Source organism: Panthera tigris, chromosome D3 (genome assembly GCF_018350195.1).
Source record: "Panthera tigris isolate Pti1 chromosome D3, P.tigris_Pti1_mat1.1, whole genome shotgun sequence".
NCBI lineage: Eukaryota > Metazoa > Chordata > Mammalia > Carnivora > Felidae > Panthera > Panthera tigris.
Window position 1 is genome coordinate 19,471,767 of NC_056671.1, and position 25,998 is coordinate 19,497,764.

Here is a 25,998-nt window from a genome sequence, read left to right on the forward strand (position 1 = left end):
AGGCCTCGGCTTTCAGGTTACCTCGGTGAGAGGTGGGCGGGGGCGCGGAGCCCTCCCAAATAGGGCCTCCGGGACAAGCCCATACGGGGGCGAACGAGGTTGGGGCAAGGGTATGGCGGACTCACCCACGGAGGTTGCGAAGGCTCCAGAAGCTTGGTGACCTGGTCAGGCTGGGCCCCGGGCAGCGATCACCATGACAACGAGCACCACGCGAGACCCGCCGGCTTCTGACGAATCCAGGGCGTCGGGGACGGGGTCTGGGCGGGGCTCACAGCGGAAAGAGTCCCACACGCAGATAGCGCAGTCGGTCACCGTAGCAACCGCAGCCTCTTGGGGAACGGCGGAACCCTCCAGGACACTGCACAGGCGCCTGCGATCACCTTGGTAACAAGGGCCGGAACTGGCAGGCAGGCTGTGGGAGGGGGGCAGGGCGGGTCCAGGGGCGGGGCCGAGGCCCTAGGGGTGGGGCTGAGCGTGGAGAGACTCGCGCACCCGCCTCCCTGGGATAGGTGGTGGCTCAAAGGAACGGATAGAGATTATGTGAAGTATTTAAATATTTCTTTTCAGAATATTAAATATGATTTTTTATGGTTATCTAAATTTTTTATGTTTTTCTTTATATATTGGTATGAAGGGATCTCCAAGATCCCTTGACTTCTTGTTCTCACAACCCATATCTGACTTATCGGTACATCCAGTAGGTTCTACCCTGAAAATTTGTCCAGTATCCTCTTACTCTCTTCCACTTCCACTAGTATTGCCCATGTCCCAGCCATTATCTTCTCTCCCTGCAGCTGGTCGCCTTGCCTTCACCCTTGCCCCTGACCTATTCCCAGCTCAGCAACCCCAGGGATCCTCCGGTTAAAACAGATCAGATCATGGCAATCTTCCAATGCCTCCTCATCTCTTCAGAGTAATAAAGTCTTTACAATGGTCCAAGAGGCTTCACCTAATTTGCTCTGGCCTTATTTCCTCTCTTATCATCTTCTTCTTCTTCTTCTTCTTCTTCTTCTTCTTCTTCTTCAATTTATTTTATTTTAGGCACACCTGGGTGGCTCAGTCAGTTAAGCCACCGACTTCAGTTCAGGTCATGATCTCATGGTTCATGGGTTGGAGCCCCATGTGGGGCTCTGTGCTGACAGCTCAGAGCCTGGAGCCTACTTGGGATTCTGTGCCTCCCTCTCTCTATGCCCCTCACCTGCTCATGCTTTGTCTCTCTCTGTCTCTCAAAAATGAATAGATGTTAAAAATTGTTTTAATAAAATAATTTTTTATTAAATTTTTTTTTTTTTTAATTTTAGAGAGAGAGAGCACATCGGGGAGAGAGGCAGAGGGAGAGAGAGAGAGAATTTTAAGCAGGTGCCACTCGGAGCCCGATGTGAGGCTTGATCCCATGACCCTGGGATCATGACCTGGGCTGAAATCAAGAGTCAGATGCTCAACCAACTGAGTCACCCAGGAGACCCTCCTCTCTTATCTTCTACTGTTTACTCCCCAACCCCCCATCCCACACAGGCTCCACTGGCCTTGTTGCTGTTCCTGCAATGCACCAGGCACTGGGGTATTTGCACACTGGCTGTTCCCTAGGTCTGGAATGCTCTTTCCCCGGATATTCACATTGCTCCCCTTCTTCAGCTTCTTCAAGTTTGCTCAGATAACACCTCTAGATGAGGCCTCCCCAAAGCAGCCTATTTACAATGGCAGCATTCTCCCAACCCCTTAATTCTGCTCTGTTTCCCCCAAGCACTTACCATTTTCTAACATATTATATAATTTATTGTTAATGTTGATTGCCTATCTCCCTCCACTGGCAGCAGTGAGAGCAGGGGTGTTTGTTTATTTCATCCATGTATTGCATTGGCTAAACAGTGTGCCTGGACAGAGCAGACATTTAGTGAGTGTTAAGTGAGTAAATGAATATTAAATTAAAAAAAAAAAAAAAAAAAAGAAGGTGGAGAACACTGTTTGAATCATATTTACTTGTATAAGTTTAGCTGAGCTGTGGAAAGCTACCAGTGGTTGTTACAAGTGAAGACAACCAGTTGGCTGGGGGCTGAGAAAGGAGGGAGACATTTTACTTTCATACTTTCTAGATTTTCCTCTATGTGCATATATTGCCTATTCAATAAATAACTCAAATGAAAATAAACAATTTGGGACACAGAGAATAAATAAGATCCCCCATCTCTGGCCCTGCAAAGTCAGACTTGATTATTTTGGTGTGTTTCCCTCCTTCAAGTCTTTCCCCCAGACACCTCCTCTCTGCAATCAGGGCATAAGAACTCTTGCTGTAGCATTGGCATTTAATTGGAGTCCAGCCCCCTGCAGTGGCCTACCATTTATTGACCTTAATCTGCATAGTTCTGAATCTAATGATGCCTGAATATCATATGGCTGGCTTCTGGAGCTCATTTTATAATTAATTTCTGTAATTAATGGCTGTTTATAAGCTGACCTGAGTCACTGATCTCCTGTAAGCTAATTTCTGTTTGAAGAGTGAGGCATGTGGGCTAGATGGCCTCCAGAGGCACTTGTAAGACTGTGTAATCACAAAATGAGAGAGTAGTTAGCTTTGGAGAGGAGGATGGGGTATGTGATAGGGAAAGAGGATGCAGGCGTTGATAATGTCTGGTGGTGAATTCATAGATTGTTGTTACATTTTTATGCTTCATAAATTAACATATATATAGCGTAATGTTATGTGTATCTTTAAGAACACAACAAAAAAGAGATTGAAAAATAATAAAATACAAGGATAATTAAAAAAAAAAAAAAAAACAGGGGCGCCTGGGTGGCTCAGTCGGTTAAGCGGCCGACTTCAGCTCAGGTCATGATCTCGCGGTCCGTGAGTTAGAGCCCCGCGTCGGGCTCTGTGCTGACAGCTCAGAGCCTGGAGCCTGTTTCAGATTCTGTGTCTCCCTCTCTCTGACCCTCCCCCATTCATGCTCTGTCTCTCTCTGTCTCAAAAATAAATAAACATTTAAAAAAAAAATTAAAAAAAAAAAAAGACTCCAGGGGCGCCTGGGTGGCTCAGTCGGTTGAGTGTCCAACTTGGGCTCAGGTCATGATCTCATAGTTCATGAGTTCGAGCCCCATGTGGGGCTCTGTGCTGACAGCTCAGAGCCTGGAGCCTACTTCAGATTCTGTCTCTCTCTCTCTCTCTCTCTCTCTCTCTCTCTGCCCCTCCCCTGCTCACACTCTGTCTCTCTCTCTCTCAAAAATAAATGAACATTAGCAAAAAAACTTTTAAAAAAAGAGACTCTGTAACCAGATTCTGAGAGGCCTGGGGTACCCAGTTTTGAGAATCTACTTGATTTAGCTTCCTGATTTCACAGATAAGGAATCTTAGACTCAAAAAATCAAAAGAATTTGCCTAGTGAGTTAGAACTATAATTGGAACCCAGATTTTCTGAACTCCTAGCCCAGTGCTCTCTACACCACCTTCCTAAAAAAGCTAAGAGGCTCTGGCTTAGAGAGATCTTTTATGATTAGGTCCTTGGAAGGACAGCAGTAGGGGGCAGATCTCCACATCACCATATGGGATCCTTGGCCACAACAGATTAAGTCATGGTTAGTTATATTCATTTCAAAGCTAAATGTGCTGGAGGCTGATGCTTGGTGCCTTTGTTAAATTTCAGTGCTGAAGACTCAGAATTAGGGGGTGGACTTATGTGAGTTGCTCTACCTCCTCCTATGCCTCAGTTTACCCAGCTATAAAATGGACCTGACCCTGTACTATAAGGGTTTGTGGTGAGGATCACACAAGATGGTGAAGGTGCTTTGTAGATTATAAATCTTGATTCAAGCCCATTAACCATTCATTTATTCTACATTTACTGAAAGCCTTCTAGTATATTCCTGGCACTGGAAAGACAAGTAAACAAGATTGACATGGTCTCTACCCTCAGGGAAGTTGGAGTCTGCAGGAGGAAACAGAAGTAAGTAGAGAATTAGAGGAGAAAGTTTGCCAATGGGATAATTAAGCTGTGGGAACATTTACTAATTTGGAATTGGGGAGAGGATAGGCTTCATGGAGGAAGTGTATACCAAGCTGTGTCCTGAAGGACAAAGAGGTGGTCAGTGTTACAAGTAGCTCAGGCTGCAGAAAAGAGTTGACCATTTGGGAAATTAGAATCCAGCATGACTGAAGGAGGCCCATGACCCCGGGCCTTAAGTGGCAGGCTAGGAGTTTGGAATCTATCCTGAGACCAGTGGGGAGCCACAGGAGGGTTTTATGCAGGTGATGGCTGGGTCTGGCTTGCTTTCAAGAACAATTACTCCAGCCAGTAATGTGTTGCATCCACTTCAGGAGCCTATCTGTGTCATTACCAGGTAGTCGGCAAGTAGATAAGGAACATGGGCCAGGGCTAGACGGTCCCGGGATCAGGCCTGTGTGGTTTGAAGGAAGGTACTGAACCTCTCCGAAGTTTCTGTCTGTGAACTGGAGTTTGCTCTGAGGATTAAAGGCATGCAATGCTCAATTCAGAGCGTACAATCGCTTCCTTTCCCTTCCCTTCCTTTTTGTACCATGAACAAAACTGAGCTGCCTTTGTTCTTCACAGTAACCCTGTAAAGTATCTTTATCCCCATTTCACAGCTTGTCCCAGCCCGGGGCCGTTCGCGCCTGCGCGTTGGGCACTGAGGACGCCACGGGGGTAGCTTGGCAACCTGGTCGCCTGGCAACGGCGTGCGCTTCCGGGACCACGCGCTGAAGCAGGTGAGCCAGCGGCCGCCAAAGGGAACAGGGGGTCCCCAGACCCATCCAGTAGGGTTCACATTGGGCTCATGTTCTCTTATCCCAAGGTTCTCTCACCTGGCTGGACTCCCTAACCCATGCTCCTTAGAGGAGGGCAGGCCCCTGTCCCCAGCACCCATTGTTCCTTGCCGGGGGAGTCCAGAAATGGCCACGTTCCTTCCATCTAGGCCCCTTCCCCTCTTTCCCTGTGGTTTGGTGCCCAGAATCAGAGTCTGGCTCATCTCTTTTACGGGAGTTGACCATTCCTACTGGAGTTAACTGTCACTGCGACTAATCGCAGTAACCACCACCACTATAATAGTAACCCCAGAGGACATATCCCGAGCCTGGTGTGCCAAGCCCACGAGTAGCAGTTCATATGACAACTCCAGTAGGGAAGGAGGTGCTATTATCACCTCTCTTCTGCAGCTGTAGAAAGACACAGACAGACATAACTTGTCAAGGGCCACCTATGGCCTAAGTCTGAAGTCTGTTCTTAACTACAGCTGAACCTTTGAACTACCTAGGGCTTAGGAGTGCCAACGCTACCCTTTTCTCACAGTCAAAAACCCATGTATAACTTCTGACTCCCTCCTTAACTACTAGTATGCCCACTGTTGACCAGAAGCCTTAGCAATAACATAAACAGTCAATTAACATGTATGTTATATTATATTTATTATATATTATATTCTTACAATAAAGGAAGCTGGAGGAAAGGAAATGTTATTAAGAAAAGCGTAAGGGGGGGGTGCCTGGGTGGCTAATTCGGTTAAGCATCCGACTCTTGATTTCTGCTCAGGTCATGATCTCATAGTTCATGAGATTGAGCCTCATGTTGGGCTCTGCAGTGCGGAACCTGCTTGGGATTCTCTCTCTCCCCCTCTCTCTTGCTCTCAAAGTAAATAAACATTTTTTAAAAAAGAAAAGCAAAGGGGCACCTGGATAGCTCAGTCGGATGCTTTACCAATCTGAGCTCCGGTCATAATCTCACGGTTGGTGAGTTCCTGACCCGTTTTGGGCTCCACACTGACAATGAGGAGCCTGCTTGGAATTCTCTCTCTCTTCCCCTCTCTCTGCCTCTCCCCAACTTGTGTGCGCAGGTGCATGCTCACTCTCTTTCAAAATAAATGAACTAAAAAAAAAAAAAAAGAAAGCATAAGGGAGGGAAAATACATTATATAAAAAGTATTTATGCAAAAGTGTATTATGTAAAAAAGTACTATATTATAAAAAATCCACGTGTAAGTGGACCCGTGAAGTTCAAACCTGTGTTGTTCAAGGGTCAGCTGTACTAGCCACACTGCTTATAGTCGCTCAAAGTATGTATGTGTGTAATAAAAATAAATCACACTTTAACCTTAATTCCTTTTTTGTGGATGTGTCAGGAGCATCTGGATATGGGTCCCTGATGGATGAATGAAGTAGACCTGGATTTGAACATTGGCTACTGGCCTTATCAGTTCCATGACCTGAAGCAAACTCCCAACCTTAAGCCTCAACTACTTCCTTTGTAAAATTGGGATAATGCAAGTCCCCTCCTTCTGGAGTAGTTGAGTTAGATACTAGATATTGCTGGCAGAAGATAACTACTACACGTGGTGACCATATTAATGTTTGCTTTTTTGGTTTGTTTTGTGTCTTTGGTGCCTTTACAGGCCCCAGCCTATAAAGTACTGGTGGTTTCCTCTGTCATTATGGGTGGGAGAACCCTGGAGTTTGCAGTGTGGGCTACTATTTACCTTTACTGTGACCTTGAGCAGATTCCTTCATTGTTCTCAGCCTCAGTTTGCTCATCTGTAAAATGGAAGCAAAAATATCCCCCCGGCTGCCCTTACAGTTTTGAGAATCAAATGAGAAGTAGCTTCTAAATCACAGTAGTAGTAACAACAACTTTTTGGATTCTCTCAATCAGTGGTTTCTGCAGAGCTTTGTTTTGGAAGCTAGAGAGTTGCCCTCTGCAGGCGTGGAAAGATGGCCCATGCCCGGATCTCCATGTACCTGCCCCTCGACATCAACCCCACCCAGGCTGCCATTGCCTATGGCTGTCGGGCCCTGCCCAAGCTGAACGAGGAGCTGCAGTCAGAGGACCTGCTGACGAGGCAGAAAGCCCTCATGGCTCTGTGCGACCTTATGCACGACCCTGAGCATGTCTACGTGGCCATTGACACAGGTGAGAGTGTCACAGCCCAGGTAACCATGACTAGGATGGACGGACAGTGGCTCAAGGTGGGAGGTGCTGCGGCGACCTGGCCCCTTTACCGCATCCCTCCTGGCTGGTCAGTCAGTCCCTGCCCAGACACCACTCGTGTCCCACCCAGAGCCACAAATCAGCCCCCTCTGCTATGGCTCAACCAGGTGGCCACAAATCCACCAAACAGTTCTGTTTATGTATCTAATTCACAAAGCTGTCACAAAAGATAGGCACACACCTTATGAAAACCACACGTATATCTGGGAGCTCTATGTCCCTTGTGTCCCACTCTTCTAATTCTCAAAATAAGACTTGAGGTGACTTTCATGGCATGGTCACACCTTTCTCAGATCAGGCACATGATGGATGAACTGCTTCTTCTCCCTCCAGCCTTAGTGGAAGGGCTAGTTAATTCCAGCTTTGCCTGAGGTTCCTAGAACCAGGGCCCAGGACACTGGGTGGAGCTTCAGTAATAAGGGTTGCTATTTAATAAGCCTGACCCTGGGCCGGCATCACCCCAGTGCAGAGCCTGTGTTGTCTTAATCCTAATAGCACCTGCTTTGGGAGGGAAGATTAGAAAACTGACAGATAAAAATCAGAGACTCAGAGGAGGGGAATGAGGCTAGGGTTGCCAGATAAATAAATAAAGCAGGATTTTTATTTGTTCAACCTGGCATCTCTAGGTGTAACCTATTCACAGGTAGGACTACTTTGGGCCTGGAATGAGAATTTGACCCCTCAGTCTCTCTAAAGGCAAAGGCCATTTTCTTAATCCTGCAGTAGACTGTGAGAGGAGGCATTGGTGGGAAGCCTGCAGGGCTTTAGATAAAACGCCCCCCCCCCCCACCATGTGAGCCTTTGTAGCACACAGAGACCCCTTTGGTGACTCTGAAATATTTTGTAACTGACATGATTCCCTGAGGCCTGAAAGCAGCAGAGCCTCTGGTAGTCTCTTGCTGCCCAACGTTGGCTCACCTGTTGACTGCTAGGTTCATTGATTTCTGAGAATGGTAAATGTTCAAAGGTTTTTGTGCCTTGCAGGCTGCCTGGAGAGCCTGAAAGCTTTGCTGAAGGATAACAATGACATGGTGAGGATAAAGACCACTGAGGTGCTCTACATCATGGCGACCCATAATGTGGGCAGGTGGGCAGCTGTCTCTGGAAACGAATGTCATGCTTTGGAGCCACATCACTCCCCTGGGTGGCATGCCCTTGGATGACCTTGAGCACTCTGAATTTTGGTTTATCAGTTTGTGTGTATCCGGGGGAGGGAGGGGGTGCTTTCCCATATCAGTTCAGTTCACCCTCTTGACCTGGGATCACGAGGTTTACCTGGTATTGAAAACAGAACCAAGGGGCCCCTGGGTGGCTCAGTCAGTTAAGCATCTGACTCTTAATTTCGGCTCAGGTCATGATCTTGTGGTTGTGAGATTGAGCCCCACATCAGGCTCTCTGTGCTGGGTGTGAAGCCTGCTTAAGATTCTCTCTCCCTCTGCTGCTCCCCTGCTCGCTCGTGTGCTCTCTCAGAAAGAAAGAAAGAAAGAAAGAAAGAAAGAAAGAAAGAAAGAAAGAAAGAAAGAAAGAAAGAAAGAAAGAAAGAAAACAGACCTGAGAATCACAAGCAGCCCTCAAGCCCTGCCCAGGCACTGATGCCCAGTGTGCACATGTCCAAAAAGAAGGAATAGAAGGGCAGGGTGCTCAGTGTCTCCCGGCTTGTTTGACGTAAACAACAGATGGTCCTTTACAGAAGCTTGAGATCTTTTCAGCGGTGTCAGGGCATCTTACAAAACTCAAGGTTGCTCAGTCCTGCCTCTTCCCAAGCTCTCTGTGCCTCAGTGTCCTCATCTGCAACTGCTCATTGGGGCAGTTAACACTTAGAGGCAAGGGGGGTGAAGCACCTCTCATTCTTCTGCTCCTTTGTTCTCTTTCTGGACTGCCATGGACATTGGGTAGTAACCCCCAAAAAGGGCTGACAGATGCTGTGAGGACAGGTACTTGGAACCTGGGCAAGTACAAGGAAACTGTGAGCATAGCGAGGGTGCCTGTAGGTTTGTTTAGTGGCAGTGGGAGGTTGGGGAGGTTGTGTGGGATTCCTGGATATGGCCACATTAGCAGGGGTGGGGAAAGGGGACACACAGCGAAGAAACTGTCACTGATCAAGGACCTGCTATGGTCTGGCCCACATACTCCTTCAGCATCCACTATCCCTCACACTGCCACCTCCAGGCATGGGGAGGAGAACTGAGTGACCAGGGTACAGGATTCTAACACACTGGCTCGCTCCACCACACCACAATGGACAGAGAATGCAAAGGGCCAAAGATAACCTAGGCCAGCTTGAGAAGTTTGCCTGAGTTCGGTGGTGATCTTATAACTTACAGCCAGTAGCTTGTGGAGCCCGTCAAGCTCTAAGTACCTGCTCATGTTGAAACCCTTGTGCCTCTTGCACCCACACAAATAGCAACAGGAAGAGGAGATAAGGGTGGCAGCCCAAGGCTCGACATCTTGTCACCCTGAGGAGTTCATGTGACAGCCCACGAATGGGAGAGCCTCACGGGAGGACTAGCTCCCCCTGCCTGCCTCTTCCTTGCTTGCTGGTGAATGGGGCAGCTGCCCTCAGGGCAGACACAGCAGACTTGCAGAGCAGGAGTGATGTGGAGGGGTGACCAGGCACTGACTGAGGAGGGCAGGACACCTCATGATGGGTGGTCAGAAAAGGTCCCTGCAACCTGGGTATCCCGCTATGATTTTCTTGTCCCAGAACAACTCAGAACTCGCCACATGGTTAAGTCCTGGCCATCACAGCAGGAGCACAATTGGTTGGGCACTTCCTGCGTGCCAGGCACTGGGCACAGGCCTCACAGTGAGTTCTCACTTATTTCTGATCCCAGGCCTGAGAGAGGTGACCTCAGAAGCCCTCACCATATGCAGTTGGTTAATGAGAAGAAATGGTTACAAAGCCAGGAATTGAAGAAATTGTACATTCCCTTTAAACTGTTCATTAAAAAATTTTTTTAATGTTTGTTTATTTATTTTGAGAGAGAACAAGTGGGGGAGGGGCAGAGAGAGAGAGAGAGAGAGAGAGAGAGAGAGTCAGTCCCAAGGAGAGATTCTCGATGTGGGGCTCAAGCCCACGAACTGTGACATCATGATCTGAGCCAAAATCAGGAGTCACACACTTAACTGACTGAGCCACCCAGGCACCCCTAAACTGTTCGTTTTAACTCCAAACACAAATAATTAGGCATTCACCAATCCCTGTGTGTCACCCAGGCCTCTTCTTGGGTGTGGGCCCACTGGTTGGTGTTTCCCGTCATCTCTTTTGCTTAAACCACACCTGTAACATCATCTAATTTGCAGCTTTGGTTTCTTTAAGATAGAGTGGAGAACTCAGACATTAATGGAGTAATCTGCATGTAAAAACCTTCTAGAATCTTTTATGATCATCTCACTTTTTTTTTTTTGAGACTCACTTTTGAGTCTTCCTGAAGCAATCAACTTTGTTTTCATAAGGAATTAAAAAAAAAACCCACAAAACTCTTCTCACATCTAATTGGCTTACCTAATAGCTAATTAACTTACATAATTATAACAACAAACATAACAGGCACACATAGGTTTGGAGGCCAGCATCTGGCTGTTGGCAAGCTCACAATTCAGCTGGGAGAAAAGGAAGAGGCTTTGAGGGGCGGGGCTTGCAGAGCCTGGAGCTTCAGGGGGTGTGTGCCCTGGTGGGTACAGCCCCGATTCAGGGTGGGTCAGTTGTGAGGCTCTGCTGCCTCATCATCCTCATTTTACAGGCTCACAAGAGTGAAAGGAAGGATCCAGGCGCACAAAGAGCAGTTGGAGTCCTAGCTAAGGAAGGGGCAGAGCTGCATGATTCCAGTGCGTGGTTCTTTCCACTGCCACCCAAGCCACACTCCTGGCCTCTAGGGATTCTGTAATATATGGTCCACCTCTGGCCTTTTTCTTCTTTCAGGAAGCCAGAGGGATGTGGTCTGCACCAACCAGCACAGGCTCAGTCAGGCTCCAGGTGGGGTTGTGGGTGGGCAACTTCCCCCTGGTTTTTACTGGATCCTCTCTGGGCATGGTCTTAATTATGTCTAAATCTGACTTCTCTTCCCCAGAGAGGGCTTTTTAGAGCACGATGTCATCCTTGCCTTGTCCTACCTGCTGAACGACCCTCAGTCAGCCTGCCGGAAGAACCTGCACCTGGCGTTCAAGCATGTGGCTCAGCTACCTTCAGGTAGGCTCTCAGTGGGCACTCAGATGGCCCCTTGGTCTCCACTCTAGGTCACTCATGTGCCCTGCTGCAGATCATGGTCTAAAGCACGTTTTTTAAAAAAGGTACAATTTTATTAAGATACATCATACATATCAAAAAGGCACAAATCATACATGAAGGTTTTATTACATTGTACCAAGTGGACATGCCATGGAATCACTACCCAGATTAAGAAATTTGTACATATCGCCACCACTCTGAAAACTTCCCACATGCCCCATACCAGTTTCTACCCCTCATCCAAAGGTGAACAGTATCTTCTATTCATAAGACCACAGATTAGTTTATGCCTTTTCTTAAACTTTACATCAGTGGAAACATATAGGCTGAAATATTTTGTTTCTAGCTTTCTTTTTGCTCAACGTTTTATCTCTGAGATCCACGTATGGTTTTTGCTGATTTGCACTGGAGTATGGTATTCATGTTATATGAGTATACGATTCCAGTTTATTTATCCACTCTGTTGCTGACGGACATTTGAATCACGTCAAGTGTATGGATACCAAGAATAGAGTGTCTGTAAACATCCTCTTGTCTTTTGATGGATGCGTAGAGGCATTTCTTTTGAGACATACCTAAGAGTGGAATTGCTGGGGATAGGATAAGTTTATGTTCAGCTTTAGAAGGTACCACCAATGGTTTTCTAAAATAGTTACACCAATTTACACTCCCACTAGCAGTGTCTTAGAGTTCCACATGCTCTCTATCCTCACCCACACTTGATCTTTCCTGGCTCTTTATTTTAGCTATTTTGGTGGGTGGGTGTGTGGTAGTATCTCATTTTGGTTTTAATTTGTGTTTCCCTGATGATTATAGCCCTGTAAATGTCTTCCTTTGTGAAGTGCCATAGCATGTTTAAGGATTAAAGAAGGCCTGCCCCAAAGGCCCCTCTACCCTCAGGCTCAAGGTCCCCTTCACCTGACTGTTTCTGCTAATTAGATGCAGAGTCCAGGGTGATGGCCACCCACCTGCTGCAGCTCGAGAGTTGAGATCTTGTGTCAGAATGACATTGCCTTGTCACATGGTGCAATGAACATTTTTGAATGGGGGGCTTATTCCAAAAGGCATGATATCAAGGTCTTCAAGGGGGTGCTTTAAAATTAAAGTTGGGCAAAAAGGCATTGCAGCCCAGGAGTGAGACAGCCCTAGGTTCCCTCTGCCCTCCCCCTCGTTCCTTGCATGCCCCTGGATGGATTATTTCCTCATCTCTAAAGTGAGGCTGATACTACCTGCCTCGGAGACCTGAAGTGAAGGCAAGTGAGAAGATGCTTGCCAAGCATGTAGTGTATCACCCTGCACGAAACACGCCATAAACATCAAGTCCACATGTGAGCACTCTCTGAGTTGAGGGTCCCAGAGAGAGATGACTATGGGATCAGGTGCGGAGAGGTGGACAAAACAGAGTGAGCCCTTGGGGGCCTGGGATTGCTGCTCATCCGGGAGGCACGCCTTCTTCCAGCTGGGCTGGGCATGTGAGACCAGATGACAGAAGCTTCTGGTAGTTTTTTTGTTTTTTTTTAAAAGACCGGCTTATCCCTGGCCATATCCCAAGCCAACAGAATCTGTTTCTGGGAATGGGCACACATATCTTCTCAAATGCACCTTGGCTGATTCTCCCTCGAGGCCATGGTTGAGGGCCACTGGAATACTGGGATGTCTATGAAGCTCCAATGCTCAGAGCGGAACTAAGTAAATGCCCTGTGCTCACCATGGAGCAACTCTCCTTGAGGTGTGGAGCTCCCAGCCAGCCCTCTTAAATGATTGTGACCTATTTAAGCATTCAGAGAAATACAGAGACAATAATAAGAAACATTGAGTACCATCATGGCTTTGCTAAGTCTTAACCTTCTGCCGTATTTCATATTTGCTTGGTATTTTTGTTTTTAAAAAAAGTAATGACAGTCAAAGCACCCTGTGAAGCTCCCCACCTCCCCACCAAAGCACCCTTTCTCCTGCCCTCCCTGGAGCCACCAATAATTTCCGAGTATATCCCTAACGCATGGCTTTATAATTTACCATGAATGTAGTTATTTGGTGATCTTGCCTTGCATGTTTTAAAACTATGTAAATGGATCTTACTGAATGTATACCCTTGCTACTTAGAGAACCTAATGTTATAATTTTGAGATTTATCCATGTTCTGTCATGGGCTCCGTTTTCCTATTTTATCTGTGGCGTGCCCTTCTGGTGTTTGAACAGACGCTTACTCCTGCTCGGCTGATGCGGCGTGCTGGTTGTCTCTGATCCTGAGCATTCCCGCTCAGATTTTCCTGGAGTCCCTCCAAGGCCTCTGCTGGAGGAGAGCATCCTTGTGGGGGTGGGAGAATGCATGGCCTTCAGCTTGGCCAGATGCTGCAATTGCTTCCCAGCCCACCCTCCTCCAGCCGGAAGAGAGCCTGGTGCACATCCTCACCAGCAACCTGATGGTGTGCTGTGCTGTTTCACTGTTGTGTGGCTTTGCCATCCCCTGTGACTGGGAGAGGCGGCATCTTTCCTCTGCCTGGCGCCACTTGTGTTTCCTCTCCTGCCCAGTGCCTCCCCGGAGCCTGAGCACATTCTGTTGAGTTGTTTTTCCATTTCTTATTGATTTGAGGGAGTGTTTCATATATCCTGGATTCCAACCCTTTGTTGGTTACATACACTGCAAATACCATTTCCTGGGTTGTTTGCATGGCTTTTCACTGTTTATTTGCTTATTCATTGGCCCAGAAGTTTTTTGTGTGTGTGCATGTGTGTGTGCATGTTTGTGTTTGATGCTTAAGAGCTCATGAAGATAGTCTGTCCTATTTTGTTCTAAAAGTGTAAGGGTTTTGCTTTTTACATTTAGCTGGTGAAGGTACCTGAATTGGATTTTTGTTTGTTTCTAGGTCTTCTTGTATAGCCCTTGCCAGTCCTACACTGTCTTGATTACAAAAGCTCTATGGTGATCTGTGTTCTGGTGGGAAGGGCCCCGCCCCATCTCCTTTCTGCAAAGTTGTTCTGGAATCCACAATCACTGGGCCCACCACGAGGAGTAGGGGGGCTGTGGTTCTGACAAGTCTGACTGGGGGCCCCAGCGGTGAGCCTTGGCCTTCTGTCACAGGATCTCTTGGCTGCTACTCCTTGTCTCTGGTGTGTCTGGAAGGGAGGCCTGGGACACTCTGGTGAGGAATGTGCAGTAGTGGTGGGTGGGGGTAGCTGGAGGGAGAAAGGGAGACACACAGTGTGCCAGACACCGCAAGAGGTCTGCCTGGGGGAACTCAGCACGATGGCTTCTGGGTTAGACAGTATGGCTGTGTCCTAGGTGGTGTCCTCACTGGGCCACTGGGTGGGGTGAGTGGATCCACTTCACTGGTCCCACTCTTAACCAGGGTGTGGCCTTGGGCAGTAACATAGCCTGTCAGAGCCTCAGCTTCATTACTGAGCACGGGAATATGTGTGCCTCTGTGGTCTGCTGGGATAGTCGGAACTCAGACAGCTCTCCTACTGGTGGTCATTGGTATGGGTTTTCTATCCACTGCCACACCAGAAGGCACCCTCTGCACCTGGCAGAGTGCCTGGCACTCAACAAATGTTGGCATTTAGGTTTTATGCCGTATTTTAAAGGATCATTTGTTAGTTATTTGCCGCAATGCACTTCCTCCCTTCTTTCATTAATTACATAGTTGTGTGTTGGGCCCTTGCTCTGTTCCAGCCACTGTGTCTCACTTGCTTCGTCTGTAGTGTTGGGTATCTGTGGGGGGGAAGTAGGTCTTCCCTGAGTCCTTGATGTCTGGCCAGATCTGGCCTAGTGTGTGGTTTCCCAGAGTAACCAGCAGGGGGTACCACAGGATCGATGACTGCCTGACAGAGCCTGGCTGTCAGGCCCCAGGGTGGTGCAAGTCAGGCACGGGAGAAACCAGGATTGGAGAGGCAAATACCACGCAGAAGCCTCCAGGCCACGTTCCCTGTCAGCCGGGCCCTAAGTGACCGCTAGGGATTCTGGGGGAATCTCTGTTCCCTTGTTTCTGCTAACCGCACACAGAAACAGGTCTCGTTTTGTGGCCAGGCGTGCTGTAGGAGAGAACTCTAATGCCGAAATTGAGGATTCTTCTGTAACTGGACTTTGGGATGTAGCTGAATAGTACCGGGGACCTGGAAGTGTCTCCCTACCAGCCCCACTGGCCATGACCCAGGCCCCTTGGGCCCTATGACAGTGGCCTGGAACCAGGGTGACTGGGTGCACCTGTGAGACTGAACTCTGAGCTGCTGGCCCAGCTGTGGCAGGACCACGGTGTGGGGACTGCTGTGTCCCCTACACACTGTGTGCAGCCTGGCTTGGGTGAAGCCGTGAGGGTTAAAACAGGTGTCCCTCCCTACCCAGAGGAGAGCACCAGCTGGGGAGGGAGCTAGGGATGTGAGTCCTCTCCTATGGACACTGGCTCTTCAGCTTCAGAAAGGAGCAGGGTGGGCCTGGGGAGGGACAGGGCATGCCAGGCATGATGTTGGATGCTGTTCTGATCTTGGCAGTTTTGAGGTGCAGGGGAACATCAGAGCTGAAGCAGTGGGAATAGCAGAAGCCTAGGGATAGGGGGTGCTGGAGAAGCAAAACAGGATGTTCTCACCCTTCCACAGTGTGCCTCAGCCAGGCAGCCTTAGCCAGGCAAGCTGCTGCACCCCTTTCTCTCCTTGAAGGCTGCCTCGGGAGGTGGCCCAGAGTAGCCTCCTGCTCCTCCTAGCCCTGACACCACAGAGTACAGGGATGGGGCTGGCTGCCTCAGGGGGGTGGGTCTTTCCTTTCTCACCTGCCTTTAGGATGGGATGCACCCGGCCCCAGGCACATCCTCAGCCTGACAGTCCTTGGTGGGCAGTCGCCCCCTTCCCAGACTTAGCAAATGACGATGCCCACCAGTGGGGACACTGCCCACCTGGTTCCCAGCCTGGTGCACCTGCATGATGCCTCCTGTCCTCACCCTCTGCACACACTTGCCTGCTCCAGCCGGAAGAGTCTTTCCCTGTCTGGCCTAGTCAAGGCTGGCCACTGTCCCAGCAGCTATCCTTGTGGTCTCTCTGGGGGTGGGCCATCTTTCTCAGCCTTCTCTATGAGGTCTTTGTAATATACCCAGGTGGTTTGGGACAGCTTGTTACACAAAGAGGGTCAAGACTTTCCGGTGCATGCGCTGGGCAGTACCAGCTGGCCCCTGGCCTTGGACCTACCTCAGCACTGAAGCCCCTCGCCCAGCTCATCTCTTAGTGAGGTGAGCTCTCAGGGTGCCATCCAGCCTTGGTGGGGCCCCCTTGTCCTCATGGTGTACTGCACCCCTCCCTAGCACCTGCCCCTGAGTCGGCAGACCTATAGCCCATGCCTATTTGTCCTAGATGGCCAGGGCCTTGCATGGGCTCCAGGGAAGGTGGACAGATGGAGCACTGCCCCTGGGGTCCCAGGCCTGGTTGGGTCACTTGCTACACAGTGTGATGCCAGGAAGTCATTCCCCCTCCTGGTCTCTGCTTTCTCCTCTATAAAATCGAATCAGTAATCTGTGTCCTGAGAGTGGAGGAGGCTGGGATCAGACGAGTGGGTACGGGGCTCAGCGCAGGGCCATGTGGTGTGCAGTCACTGAGGGGAGCTGGGGTTATTGTCACTGACCCATCACACTATCTTGGATGACCGAGAGAACTACAGGGGAGGATGGCAATACCCCCATGAGCCCACAGGGCAGTGTGCCCTGTAAGAGAGCGTCTTTTGTCTTCCTGTCAACCCTGGCCTCCTCTCACTGGTCCCTCTGCTGCTGGTCCTAGAGCTCATTTCTCTCTGGCCAATGCCACCATTGGTGGACCTCTCCTGGGCCTTTCTTTGGCTTAGCATGTGCCTTCTCCATACTGGGAACTGTTTGGGCACAGTAGAGAAAGGAGGTGGGTCAGAATGTGCCAGGTACCCTTCCCACCTTGCCCTGGAGTGAGCACTTTATGCAGTAGAGTGTGGGAAGGAGGGGACATGCAACACCCAGAAGGCTGAGCCCCGAGGGATAGACAGTTCTTGGACTTCAAGGGTGGGGAAAGGCACATGAGCATGATTAGCAGAACAAGAGGCAGACATAGCATGCCCACGAGAGGAAGAACCAGCACAGACAGAGGGTGACTAGACTTATCGTGGGGATCATTTCATAACATATATAAAAATACTGAATTATTGGGGCACCTGAGTGGCTCAGTTGATTGAGCATCCGACTTCGGCTCTGGTCATGATCTCGTGGATTGTGAGTTCGAGCCCTACATCGGGCTCTCTGCTGTCCGCGCAGAGCCCGCTTCAGATCCTCTTTCCCTCTCTCTCTCTGCACCTCCCCTGCCCCCACTCTCAAAAATAAACATTAAAAAAAACCTCTCAATCCCTATGATGTATACTTGAAACTAAGAGGATTGTATGTCAATTATACTTCAATAAAAACAGTCAGCCCATGAAATGAAAAAAAAACCTCACTGAATGCATGGTCTCCAAAATGTGGAAGAGAAGAATATAGAACACATACCAGAGTTGATGAAAGGAGGCAGGGAGGGGTAGTTCATGTAAGTTTAAAAAAAAAAAAATCAATGCAGATAGATTGCAGCAGAGGGCGGGACATTGAAGAGTCTGCCCACTGGGCTCTGGGGACCAGGCTCTGGGAACTGGGAGGACTGTCCCAGGGAAGGCACCTCCCATCCCTGAGCACATCAGGAGAGAAGGCAGAATCCTTCTATTTTCCTTCTATCTGTGTATTTTTAGGTAAAGGATGCTCATGGTGAAATTACTGCTCTTTTCACAGTTGGCATTAAAAGCGTAAAATAAGTCTCAAAGATTTTAAGTCACACGCTATTTCTTCTTATACAAAAGTCCCCTTGGGTTTTTGCTGTTTGGTGATGTGGGAAGGCGTGAAGGGAATCCCCACGAGGCTCATGGTGGGGGAGGGAGAAAGCCCAATCTGTATGTGTCTGCACGCTGTGTGTCTGCGTGTGTGCGTGCGTGTGCATCTCCACTTGCTGGTCCTCACTTAGGGCTTTGTGTGGGTCCTGCATTTGAGGAGGAGGTGCAGAGTGGCTCTGGGCTCCCCATGGGATGCTGTCTGTCTGGTGCAGAATGATCAGGGGCAGAGCCAGACAAGAACCCCAGGCTTGGGAAGCCCTTGCCTCTCTGTTCCGCCAATCCCTGACCTTGACCTTGGACACCTTTTCTCATCTGTAAAATGGGGCACAGCTAACAACCTGCTACCGTAGAGATGTTAAAATAATCTGTAAGGAGCCTAGTGCAGACTGAACAAAGTTGCTTGACGACTAACTAGTGCTTTCCACCGCATGGAGATGCCTCTAACCACACAAGCCAGGGTCGGCAAACGGTGGGATAGTGGGGGGACCCCTCCTCCCCACACCTTGTAGGACCCACCCTATACTCTTGGGCATTGTCAGCACCCTCCAGGCTCTCTACCTCTTCCACTCTGTGGGGATGAGTCTGACTCTGGCAGAGGTGTCTTTAGGGTATGACGGGTCTGGGTGTTGGTGCAGCCTGGGCCATTGCTGGGCAGGGGTCTTGGAGCCATCATCACCCCTGAACCTCAGCTCCTCCAGACACAGGGGCCTGGCAGGCCTCCCCCTGTCTTGATTTCCAAATGATTCTGCCTAAATGTGTGGGTTAGGGGAGAGAAAAAGCACCCTGGGCACGGAAGGTGTCTCTGGGCACCCTCCCAGATGTCAGCCGCACACATACAGCACATCAGGACAAGGCTCAGCTCATTCAGGGTATTTTATTTTCTTAAAGTAGACAATCTTTAACTTTCATACAATCACCAGCTCCTCTTTCCCTCTGTACATCTCTTAAAGTCCTTGGCTGTGATTCCACACACTGACCTTGGACATATAGGTACCGAACAGAGGCTAAGAGAAAAGGAGATTTGGCAAGGGCTTTGGCGGTGCCTTCCCTCTCAACAGCGGGGGTTCATATTTACATGCGGCCCTCGGCCAAGGTCCTTCCATGATGGTGGGTGCCACAGGCCCTGGGACATGAAGGGCCAGAGTGCGAGGTCCCAGCAGGGCCTCCCTCAGGCTACAACGCTCGCTGAGCCTTCACAGGACTTGTAGCTGCTCTCAGCCCATCTCAGGTGTAAGGTGTGCAGGGGCCAGGGCCCCATCTCTTGCTTCCCCTTCCTCCACTTGCAAAGCCAATGGATAATTTACTCTTTAAATACCAAAGACATTTAGCTATTGTTCATTCGCTCCTAGGTGAGGAACCTTCTTTAAATACATCACATTTATTTTCTGAAATAAAAACGAAGCAGAAATCGCACCAGTAACAAGAGGACGCTGCACAGGCTTATGTACAACGCGGCCCCACGAGGCTGCCACAGGGCGGCCGTCCGCCCCAGTGTCGCTCGGGAGCAGAGGGACAGACTCATCCAGATAACAACTTTTACACTCAGCAAGCCAGACACAAAAAGGACCACCTGAAAAAAAAATATGTTTTGAAAATCTGCATTTTAAAAAAGAATACTCAACTGCATTTGAAATTTTCCATATTTCTGCGAAACACCACGAGATTTGGCCAAAAAAAAGGATGTCAGAGAAGAAAAACCAGGTTTTGATTTATAAAACATCAGACTAGTAGAAGAAAAGCTGGAACCCAGCTGGCCTAGTTTGAAACAAATCGTGCCACTCATGTTATTGTGTGGATTTTTGCTGCATATTTTGAAGCTGTTTAAAAAGAGCTGTGAGTGGCTAGAGGTCTGGTTAGTGCTGTTATCTGGCCTTGCACCCTGGTTCCAGAACGAACGTGGTACAGAGTAGGCCAGCAGTAGGCGTGGCCAGCAGGGAAGGCGCATGGACCCTGCTCTGGTCCTCCCTCCTGGTCAGCAGCAAGGTCCCCAGTCCCAAGCTTGGGCAGAGCTGGCTTCCTCCAGATGACCCAGCCGCCTCTCCTCATAGTCCCACGAGGACCCCCATGCAGAGCGGGGCCGGCTCGGGAAGGCAAAGTGAAGGGGGCATAAAGGGCTCATAGTGAACATGGTGACAACTGCTTAAGTCTTCAAGAGGCCTCAACGCTTTGGGGAACTTTACCATCTCCAGACTGTGTGTGTGCATATGTGTGTGTGTGTGTGTGTGTGTGTGTGTGCGCGCGCGTGTGTGTCTACCTACCTAGCAATCTATCCGTATATATTTATGTTTGCAGAAATGTGGGGGCCAAGGAGGTGGAGGGCCGGGGGGGGGACATTTTTCAGGTCCCCCGTTTTCTGCCCCTAGGCTGGGTCTCCCTAGCACGAGTGGGGGTGTGACACCCCAGGGGTTTTGCCACAGGCAAACTGGCCTGCCCAGCTCCTCAGCAAAGGCCTATGTACTTGAGATTGTTCTGTATGATGACGTCTGTCACCGCGTCGAAAACAAACTGGATGTTACTGGTGTCGGTGGCGCAGGTGAAGTGGGAGTAGATCTCCTTGGTCTCCTTGTTGCGGTTCAGGTCCTCGAACTGCCGCTGGATGTAGACAGCGGCCTCCTCGTAGGTGTTCTGGCCCTTGTACTCAGGGAAGCAGATGGTGAGCGGGATGCGCCGGATCTTCTCCGCCAGCAGGTCCTTCTTGTTCAGGAAGAGGATGAGTGAGGTGTTGATGAACCAGTTGTTGTTACAGATGGAATCAAAAAGGCGCAGGCTCTCTGCCATTCGACTCTGCAGGCAGGAAAATGCTGGTGTTAATCAGGGGATGCAGCAAGGAAAGGCCCTAGACCCACAGCCCTTCAGAGAGAAAGGCCCCTTGGGAAGGTCTCCCAGCCCAGCACTGGCCCTGCAAAATTCACCCTTTTATTGGGAAGTCTTCCTCTGCGAAGCCAAGTCTGTCTTCACCTGCCTCCCACGGGCTCTGGAGCCCCTACAGTGCCTGGCACCGCCCTCTGCGCCCTGACACTTGTTAGTAATGGGCGCTTCTGCTTCATCGGTGCCTCCTCTGTGGCTCGGGGCTGCTTCATGGCCTCCCTTAGCGGCAGGGACCTGGGCAACTCCAAGCTCATAGCTAAGGGCCCCATCCCCTGCCACCCCACGCTGGCTCAAGTCCCCCATGCTGCCATCGCATCTCCCTCAATGTGAGCGTGGCCAGCTTCCTGCCCAGCCAGCAGCTCCAGCCCGCTAGGGCTTGGGCCAGTCCTCTAAGCCTCGACCCTGCCACGTGGTGCCGTCAGTCCTCAGCCAGATCTGTGAACTAACAGCCTGTGCTTCCAAAACCGAAGGCTCCAGTCTAGAGAGCTGGGGAAGGCTCAGGCCCCTCTGCCCCGCCCAGGTCATTGCGCTCATGTGAGGACAGAGGCCTACCAGGCTCAGTGACCAGAGTGTGGCAATGGCCCTTATTTACCCCCTTCTTTCTGAGGACCTTAAATGGGTTGTAGTAACTGAGTTTTTAGGGAACATAATGTATTTGTCTGACTCCCAAACTCACCACTCACCATTTCCACAGAGAACTGACAATTCTAGCTTCTAAAAAGAACTGCTGGTGAGTTACTATGGTGAAAGCTGCCCCTCGTTTTAAAATAAAACGAACAAGCCAAATGTCCGAACAAAGCCCGGAACTAGTTTAGTTTAGATCCAGGGTGTCGGAATTAAGGACTTTCTGACTAGATTATATCACCGGTGACATGGTAACAACAAAGGAAGCTGCAGCTGGTGCTGATGGTGTGGCCATGGCATGCCAATTTGTTCAGTCCTTACACCTTCTGATTCCCATTTTACAGATGAAGAAACTGAGGCTTGGAGAGGCAGGAAATGTGCTCCATGTTCCACAACCAGGAGTTCAGGCTCACTTGGAGGGTGGATGGGCAGCACTGTTGGACCCAAGTGAGATCACCCCAGGTGGGGCTGTCCAGGAGGATGCCACAGTGAAACCCTGCTCTCCCAGAGATCCTGAATTGTCTGAGATACACGGTCTAATAGCATCAGTGCTAGGAAGGAAGCAGGTTGAGTGGGGAGAGGATGCCCAAAGGTACTTGTCATTACTCTCCAACCTCAGAGAAGCGGTCTTCAGATCCCGTATTCCACCTTGGAGAAGAGGTTTTCCAAAACCAATCTTGTGCCTTCTTTAGAATGAGCTAAGAAATACCAGAAACCCTGGAAAGTGGGTGGTTTCAGGTCTTGGGGAAGCAGGGGTGGAGGGGACCCTTCTCCAGAGAGAAACAAGATGCAGGATTCCCATCCCCAGCAGTGCCTGGAGGAGTCACATGATGTTCCCAAAAGTGAGATAAGTGGTGGTCTAGGAATGTCACATTCTGCTGGAGACTAATTAGCTCTAATGGATTTCTGGAAGCCACACTGTAAAGCCTAACAGAGCTATCAATTCTCACAGGAATGATGTCATAATCAGGGGCTGTGCTTCTGACCCCAAACTTCACATCAGATAAATAACAGAAACAGTCATTAGCACGTATGCATGAATTCAATGAGCAAACACTTGCTGAGCATGCCCTAAGGGCCAGTGACAGGCCCCAGCTCTCATGTCAGGTGATGGAGCCATGACAGGTGCCCAGGACTCAGAGGGGGACGGGCTGGCCACAAGCAGGTAGGACCCAGCAGGCAGGACCCAGCAGGCCAGTTCCCAGGGTATGGAGCTGGTGTTCATGGAGTGGGGGCCAGGCAGAGAAGCCAGGACACAGCCAGGCTCCTAGAATGGGTATCTGCTGGGTCACCTGGGGTGAGAGCCAAGGTAGCTCTTATACCTGGTCCAAGCCCAGCAGCTCTGGGCAGGCTGTAGAGTCTGGGAAGTGGAGGGGCAGGAGGGTGTTCTCAGCATGCTGAAACAGCGCGTATGTGCTGGCCGGTGCTCATGCCGAGGCCTCTGCTGGTCGGTCGTTTGAGGGCAGGCCCTGCGTGGCACTGAAGGGGTCAACGGGCCACAGGGCCTCTCCCACCCCATGGCCATCTCAGCTGCTCTTCCTGTTCAATATCCACCCCAGGTTCCTGACTTCAGCCCCAACTGACCAGTCCTTCCTGTCCCTTGTGAACCTCTGCCCCACAGACAGCTCTTGGCAGACTTTTTGGTCCTTAGACATCTCCCTGAGCCTCATGTTCCTCTGTACTTGAAAATCTGGGAACTCAGGCACTTTCCTCACAGGGCAGCCATGCCCTTGGCAATGCCTCACAAACGCTCATAGGATCACTACTGCCTAGGACCACAGGAGTCTCCTTCTTGCTTTTGTGTTTTTTGGGGGCTCAGGTTTCCTGCTTGTCTCTCTTCCTTGGGATAAACCATGGGTAATCACGCTGGCCATCATTTACACACCTGCGAGGTGATAGGCATCAAAGAATAACCACAAAACCTCTATCTGTGTAGATGCCCTGCCTGCATGGGCCCTGCCAGGCAGGATTCAGCACAGCCTGCAGAAGGCACTGACTGGGTACTGGCTTGTAGAAACGCACATGACCTTCAGAGCTTGTGAAGCACCAGGCTAGATGCTGCACTCCACCTGTTATCCCCTACTGCTCTCTGGGTGCTAATGGCCCACAAGGGGTGCCACTTGGCCAGCGCCCCCTGTAGCTGCAAATGAGGCCCCTTGGCTGAGGAGAGCTGGTGATGGTGGGCAGAGTGGAGCTGGAGTCCCCTGGCCTTTTGACTCGGTGCCCTCAGTGCTACTGTCACTGTCGTGTGCTCACTCCTTCATTCCAAGCGCTCCCAGGTGGGCAGAGCAGTGTCCTGACACCTCAAAGCATAAATCATTGAAAAAGGAACGTGCTATTTTGGGCTGTAACTCTGGAAACTGTGTGAAGCTTGCATGAGTGTGAGTATGGGAGGAATGCCACTGGTGTACTTCCCCGCCCAGCTTCCAGGGCCTCCCTTCCCCTCCTCTCCACGTTCTGCTCGCTATGGCCTCACCTAAGACCCCTTCTTCCTGGAAGCTCTTCTACTTCCGCCCCCATATCCCTGTTCACCTCGCAGCAGCACATGTCTGGCTATGCGTCCTGCACCAGGGTAAAGTCCCAGCCCCTCAGTCTGGCCTTTAGGGCTTCCCCTGGTACCTCTCTCTACAGCCCTCGGTAGGTATGCACAGCCTGGACACCAGCTGTGGCCCCATTCTTCTGCTCCTCGGCCTGGGTGGGGCTCCCCCATGTCGCTTAGTTCCCCTATGACTCTGCCCACTTGGTATCATGGGTCAGAGCTGCCGCAGAGGGCCCCAAAGGTGGTAAGAGAAAACTGGGCACCATCCTCTTGAGGTCCAACTGGGCCACTGGGCCCCTACGGCAAATGAAGGCAGGGGCAACTTTGGGATCATCGCTAGTATATCACCCCCTTGTCCTGTGAAATTTCCATTAGCCTGACACAAACATCCTCTTGGACCCAGAATCTGAGAGGCCACCTCTGCAGCCCATGGCTGTGCTGTGAGCAGGAGGCTACAGATTTCACACGTGGGGAGATGGGGGCCCAGACAGGCTGACTCCCAGGGCTCCGTTAAGAGCCCTGTATCTCCAACAACCGCTTGCTCTTCCAGGAAGAAGCCCTTCTTGCCTTTACCGCTCCAGCTGCCAGTGGAGCAGTCATGGTTGTTTCACCCAGGAGGCAACACACCCACTAGCAGCTGCCTGCAATGCCAGCCGGGGGCTCTGAGGCCCACCCAGCTCTCCCCAGGGCCTGCTCACCAGAAAAATGGCACTTTCTAGGAGTCTGGGATTTGTCTGCGCATTCATTTATATAAATAACATGGAGCAGATGATTCCCATCAGAAGCTTATGCAGTGGCGGGAATCTTACTGCCCAATGGTGAGAAATGAGTGACTTGCAACAAAGCATGTCAGACAGCAAGAGGCAGTTGGGTGGCTGGATGTAATCCCTGGGGTGGTAAAGAAGTAATTTCTTGGCCATTTGCAAAAAGAAAGCTCCTGCTTGGACAGGTCCAAATATACTCAGTGTCACTGAATGAACTTTCTCCCAGGGTGGCCTGTGGATGTCACCAGGCTGGACCTAATGGCCTGTTGCTAAGGAGCTAGCTGGCCTGTGAGTCTGGAGTCTCTGTTCAGTGCTGAACTTGGCAGCAGAGGCCTTCACCAGGCACATGGCTACCATGTGATAGCACCCATGGTCGCCTGGATGGGACCAGCTACATTTTGAGGCCAACAGCCAGGGTGAGCTGGGATGCAAAGGAGAGCCTGCATGTGGTGGTGGTGGTGGTGGGGGGAGTTGGTACATTGCCCCTTGGTTCTGATTCTCTACGATGGCTCTCCTTGTGTCACAAAAGGGCTGTCCCCTATCCCTGGTTACAAGTACCGGGTCTGGAGCCAGGTGCCTGGTGTTCACTGTCACCACCAGTGTTTGATGTGCCTTGGACAAGTCATTTCTTCTCTCTGGGCCTTGGTTTCCTCATCTGTAAAATGGGATGGTCACGGCGTTCAATGTCAAGATAACTGTGAGGAGGAATAAAGGTGCTGATATGAGAAGAGCCCAGATCTACTGGGCCTTTTCCCATGGCTGCTGCTGCTGCCCACTGTGCACTCTCCCGTGTCACTCACTGCCCCTTGCCCCAGCACAGGGCTGTCTGTTGTCTCCTTTCACCTCTCAGTGGAAGACCCACCTCCCTCAAGGAGGCCTGCGTCCTTGCACTAGGTTCCCTTAGCTTTTTAGTGGGGCACAGGACAGCCCCAAGTGCCAGGCTGAGCACCTCCAGTTACCATCGTTTCCCTGATTTAACAGGTCAGGCCCATGAGCTTTGTCATGACAAGGCAGACTTTGGTTTCCTTGCGTGCTGGCTGGGTGGGAGAGGGCTGTCCCAGAAATCCAGCCTGGAACCCAATCATGGACACTCAGGTACAGCTGCTGCACTTTGCACATGAGGATAATGGGCC

General features: G+C 50.3%; 2 protein-coding genes across 3 annotated transcripts in view; one reads left to right on the forward strand and one right to left on the reverse strand.

Moving 5' to 3' along the window:
* Positions 1-4,652: 4,652 nt before the first annotated feature.
* The window catches only part of RSPH14 (radial spoke head 14 homolog), a 79,293-nt gene continuing 57,947 nt past the window's right edge, over positions 4,653-25,998 (forward strand). The window contains exons 1-4 of one of the 2 annotated variants that reach the window (XM_015542136.2): positions 4,653-4,717; positions 6,651-6,908; positions 7,971-8,073; positions 11,057-11,175. In XM_015542136.2, coding sequence (XP_015397622.2) covers positions 6,710-6,908; positions 7,971-8,073; positions 11,057-11,175 — 421 coding nt within the window. In that variant the 5' untranslated portion in view covers positions 4,653-4,717; positions 6,651-6,709. The other variant, XM_042961953.1, reaches the window with a different exon arrangement.
* Positions 18,929-25,998, reverse strand: part of GNAZ (G protein subunit alpha z) — a 53,340-nt gene continuing 46,270 nt past the window's right edge. The window contains exon 3 of the mRNA XM_042961952.1: positions 18,929-20,854. Coding sequence (XP_042817886.1) covers positions 20,510-20,854 — 345 coding nt within the window. The 3' untranslated portion in view covers positions 18,929-20,509. The remainder of the gene's footprint in view (positions 20,855-25,998) is intronic.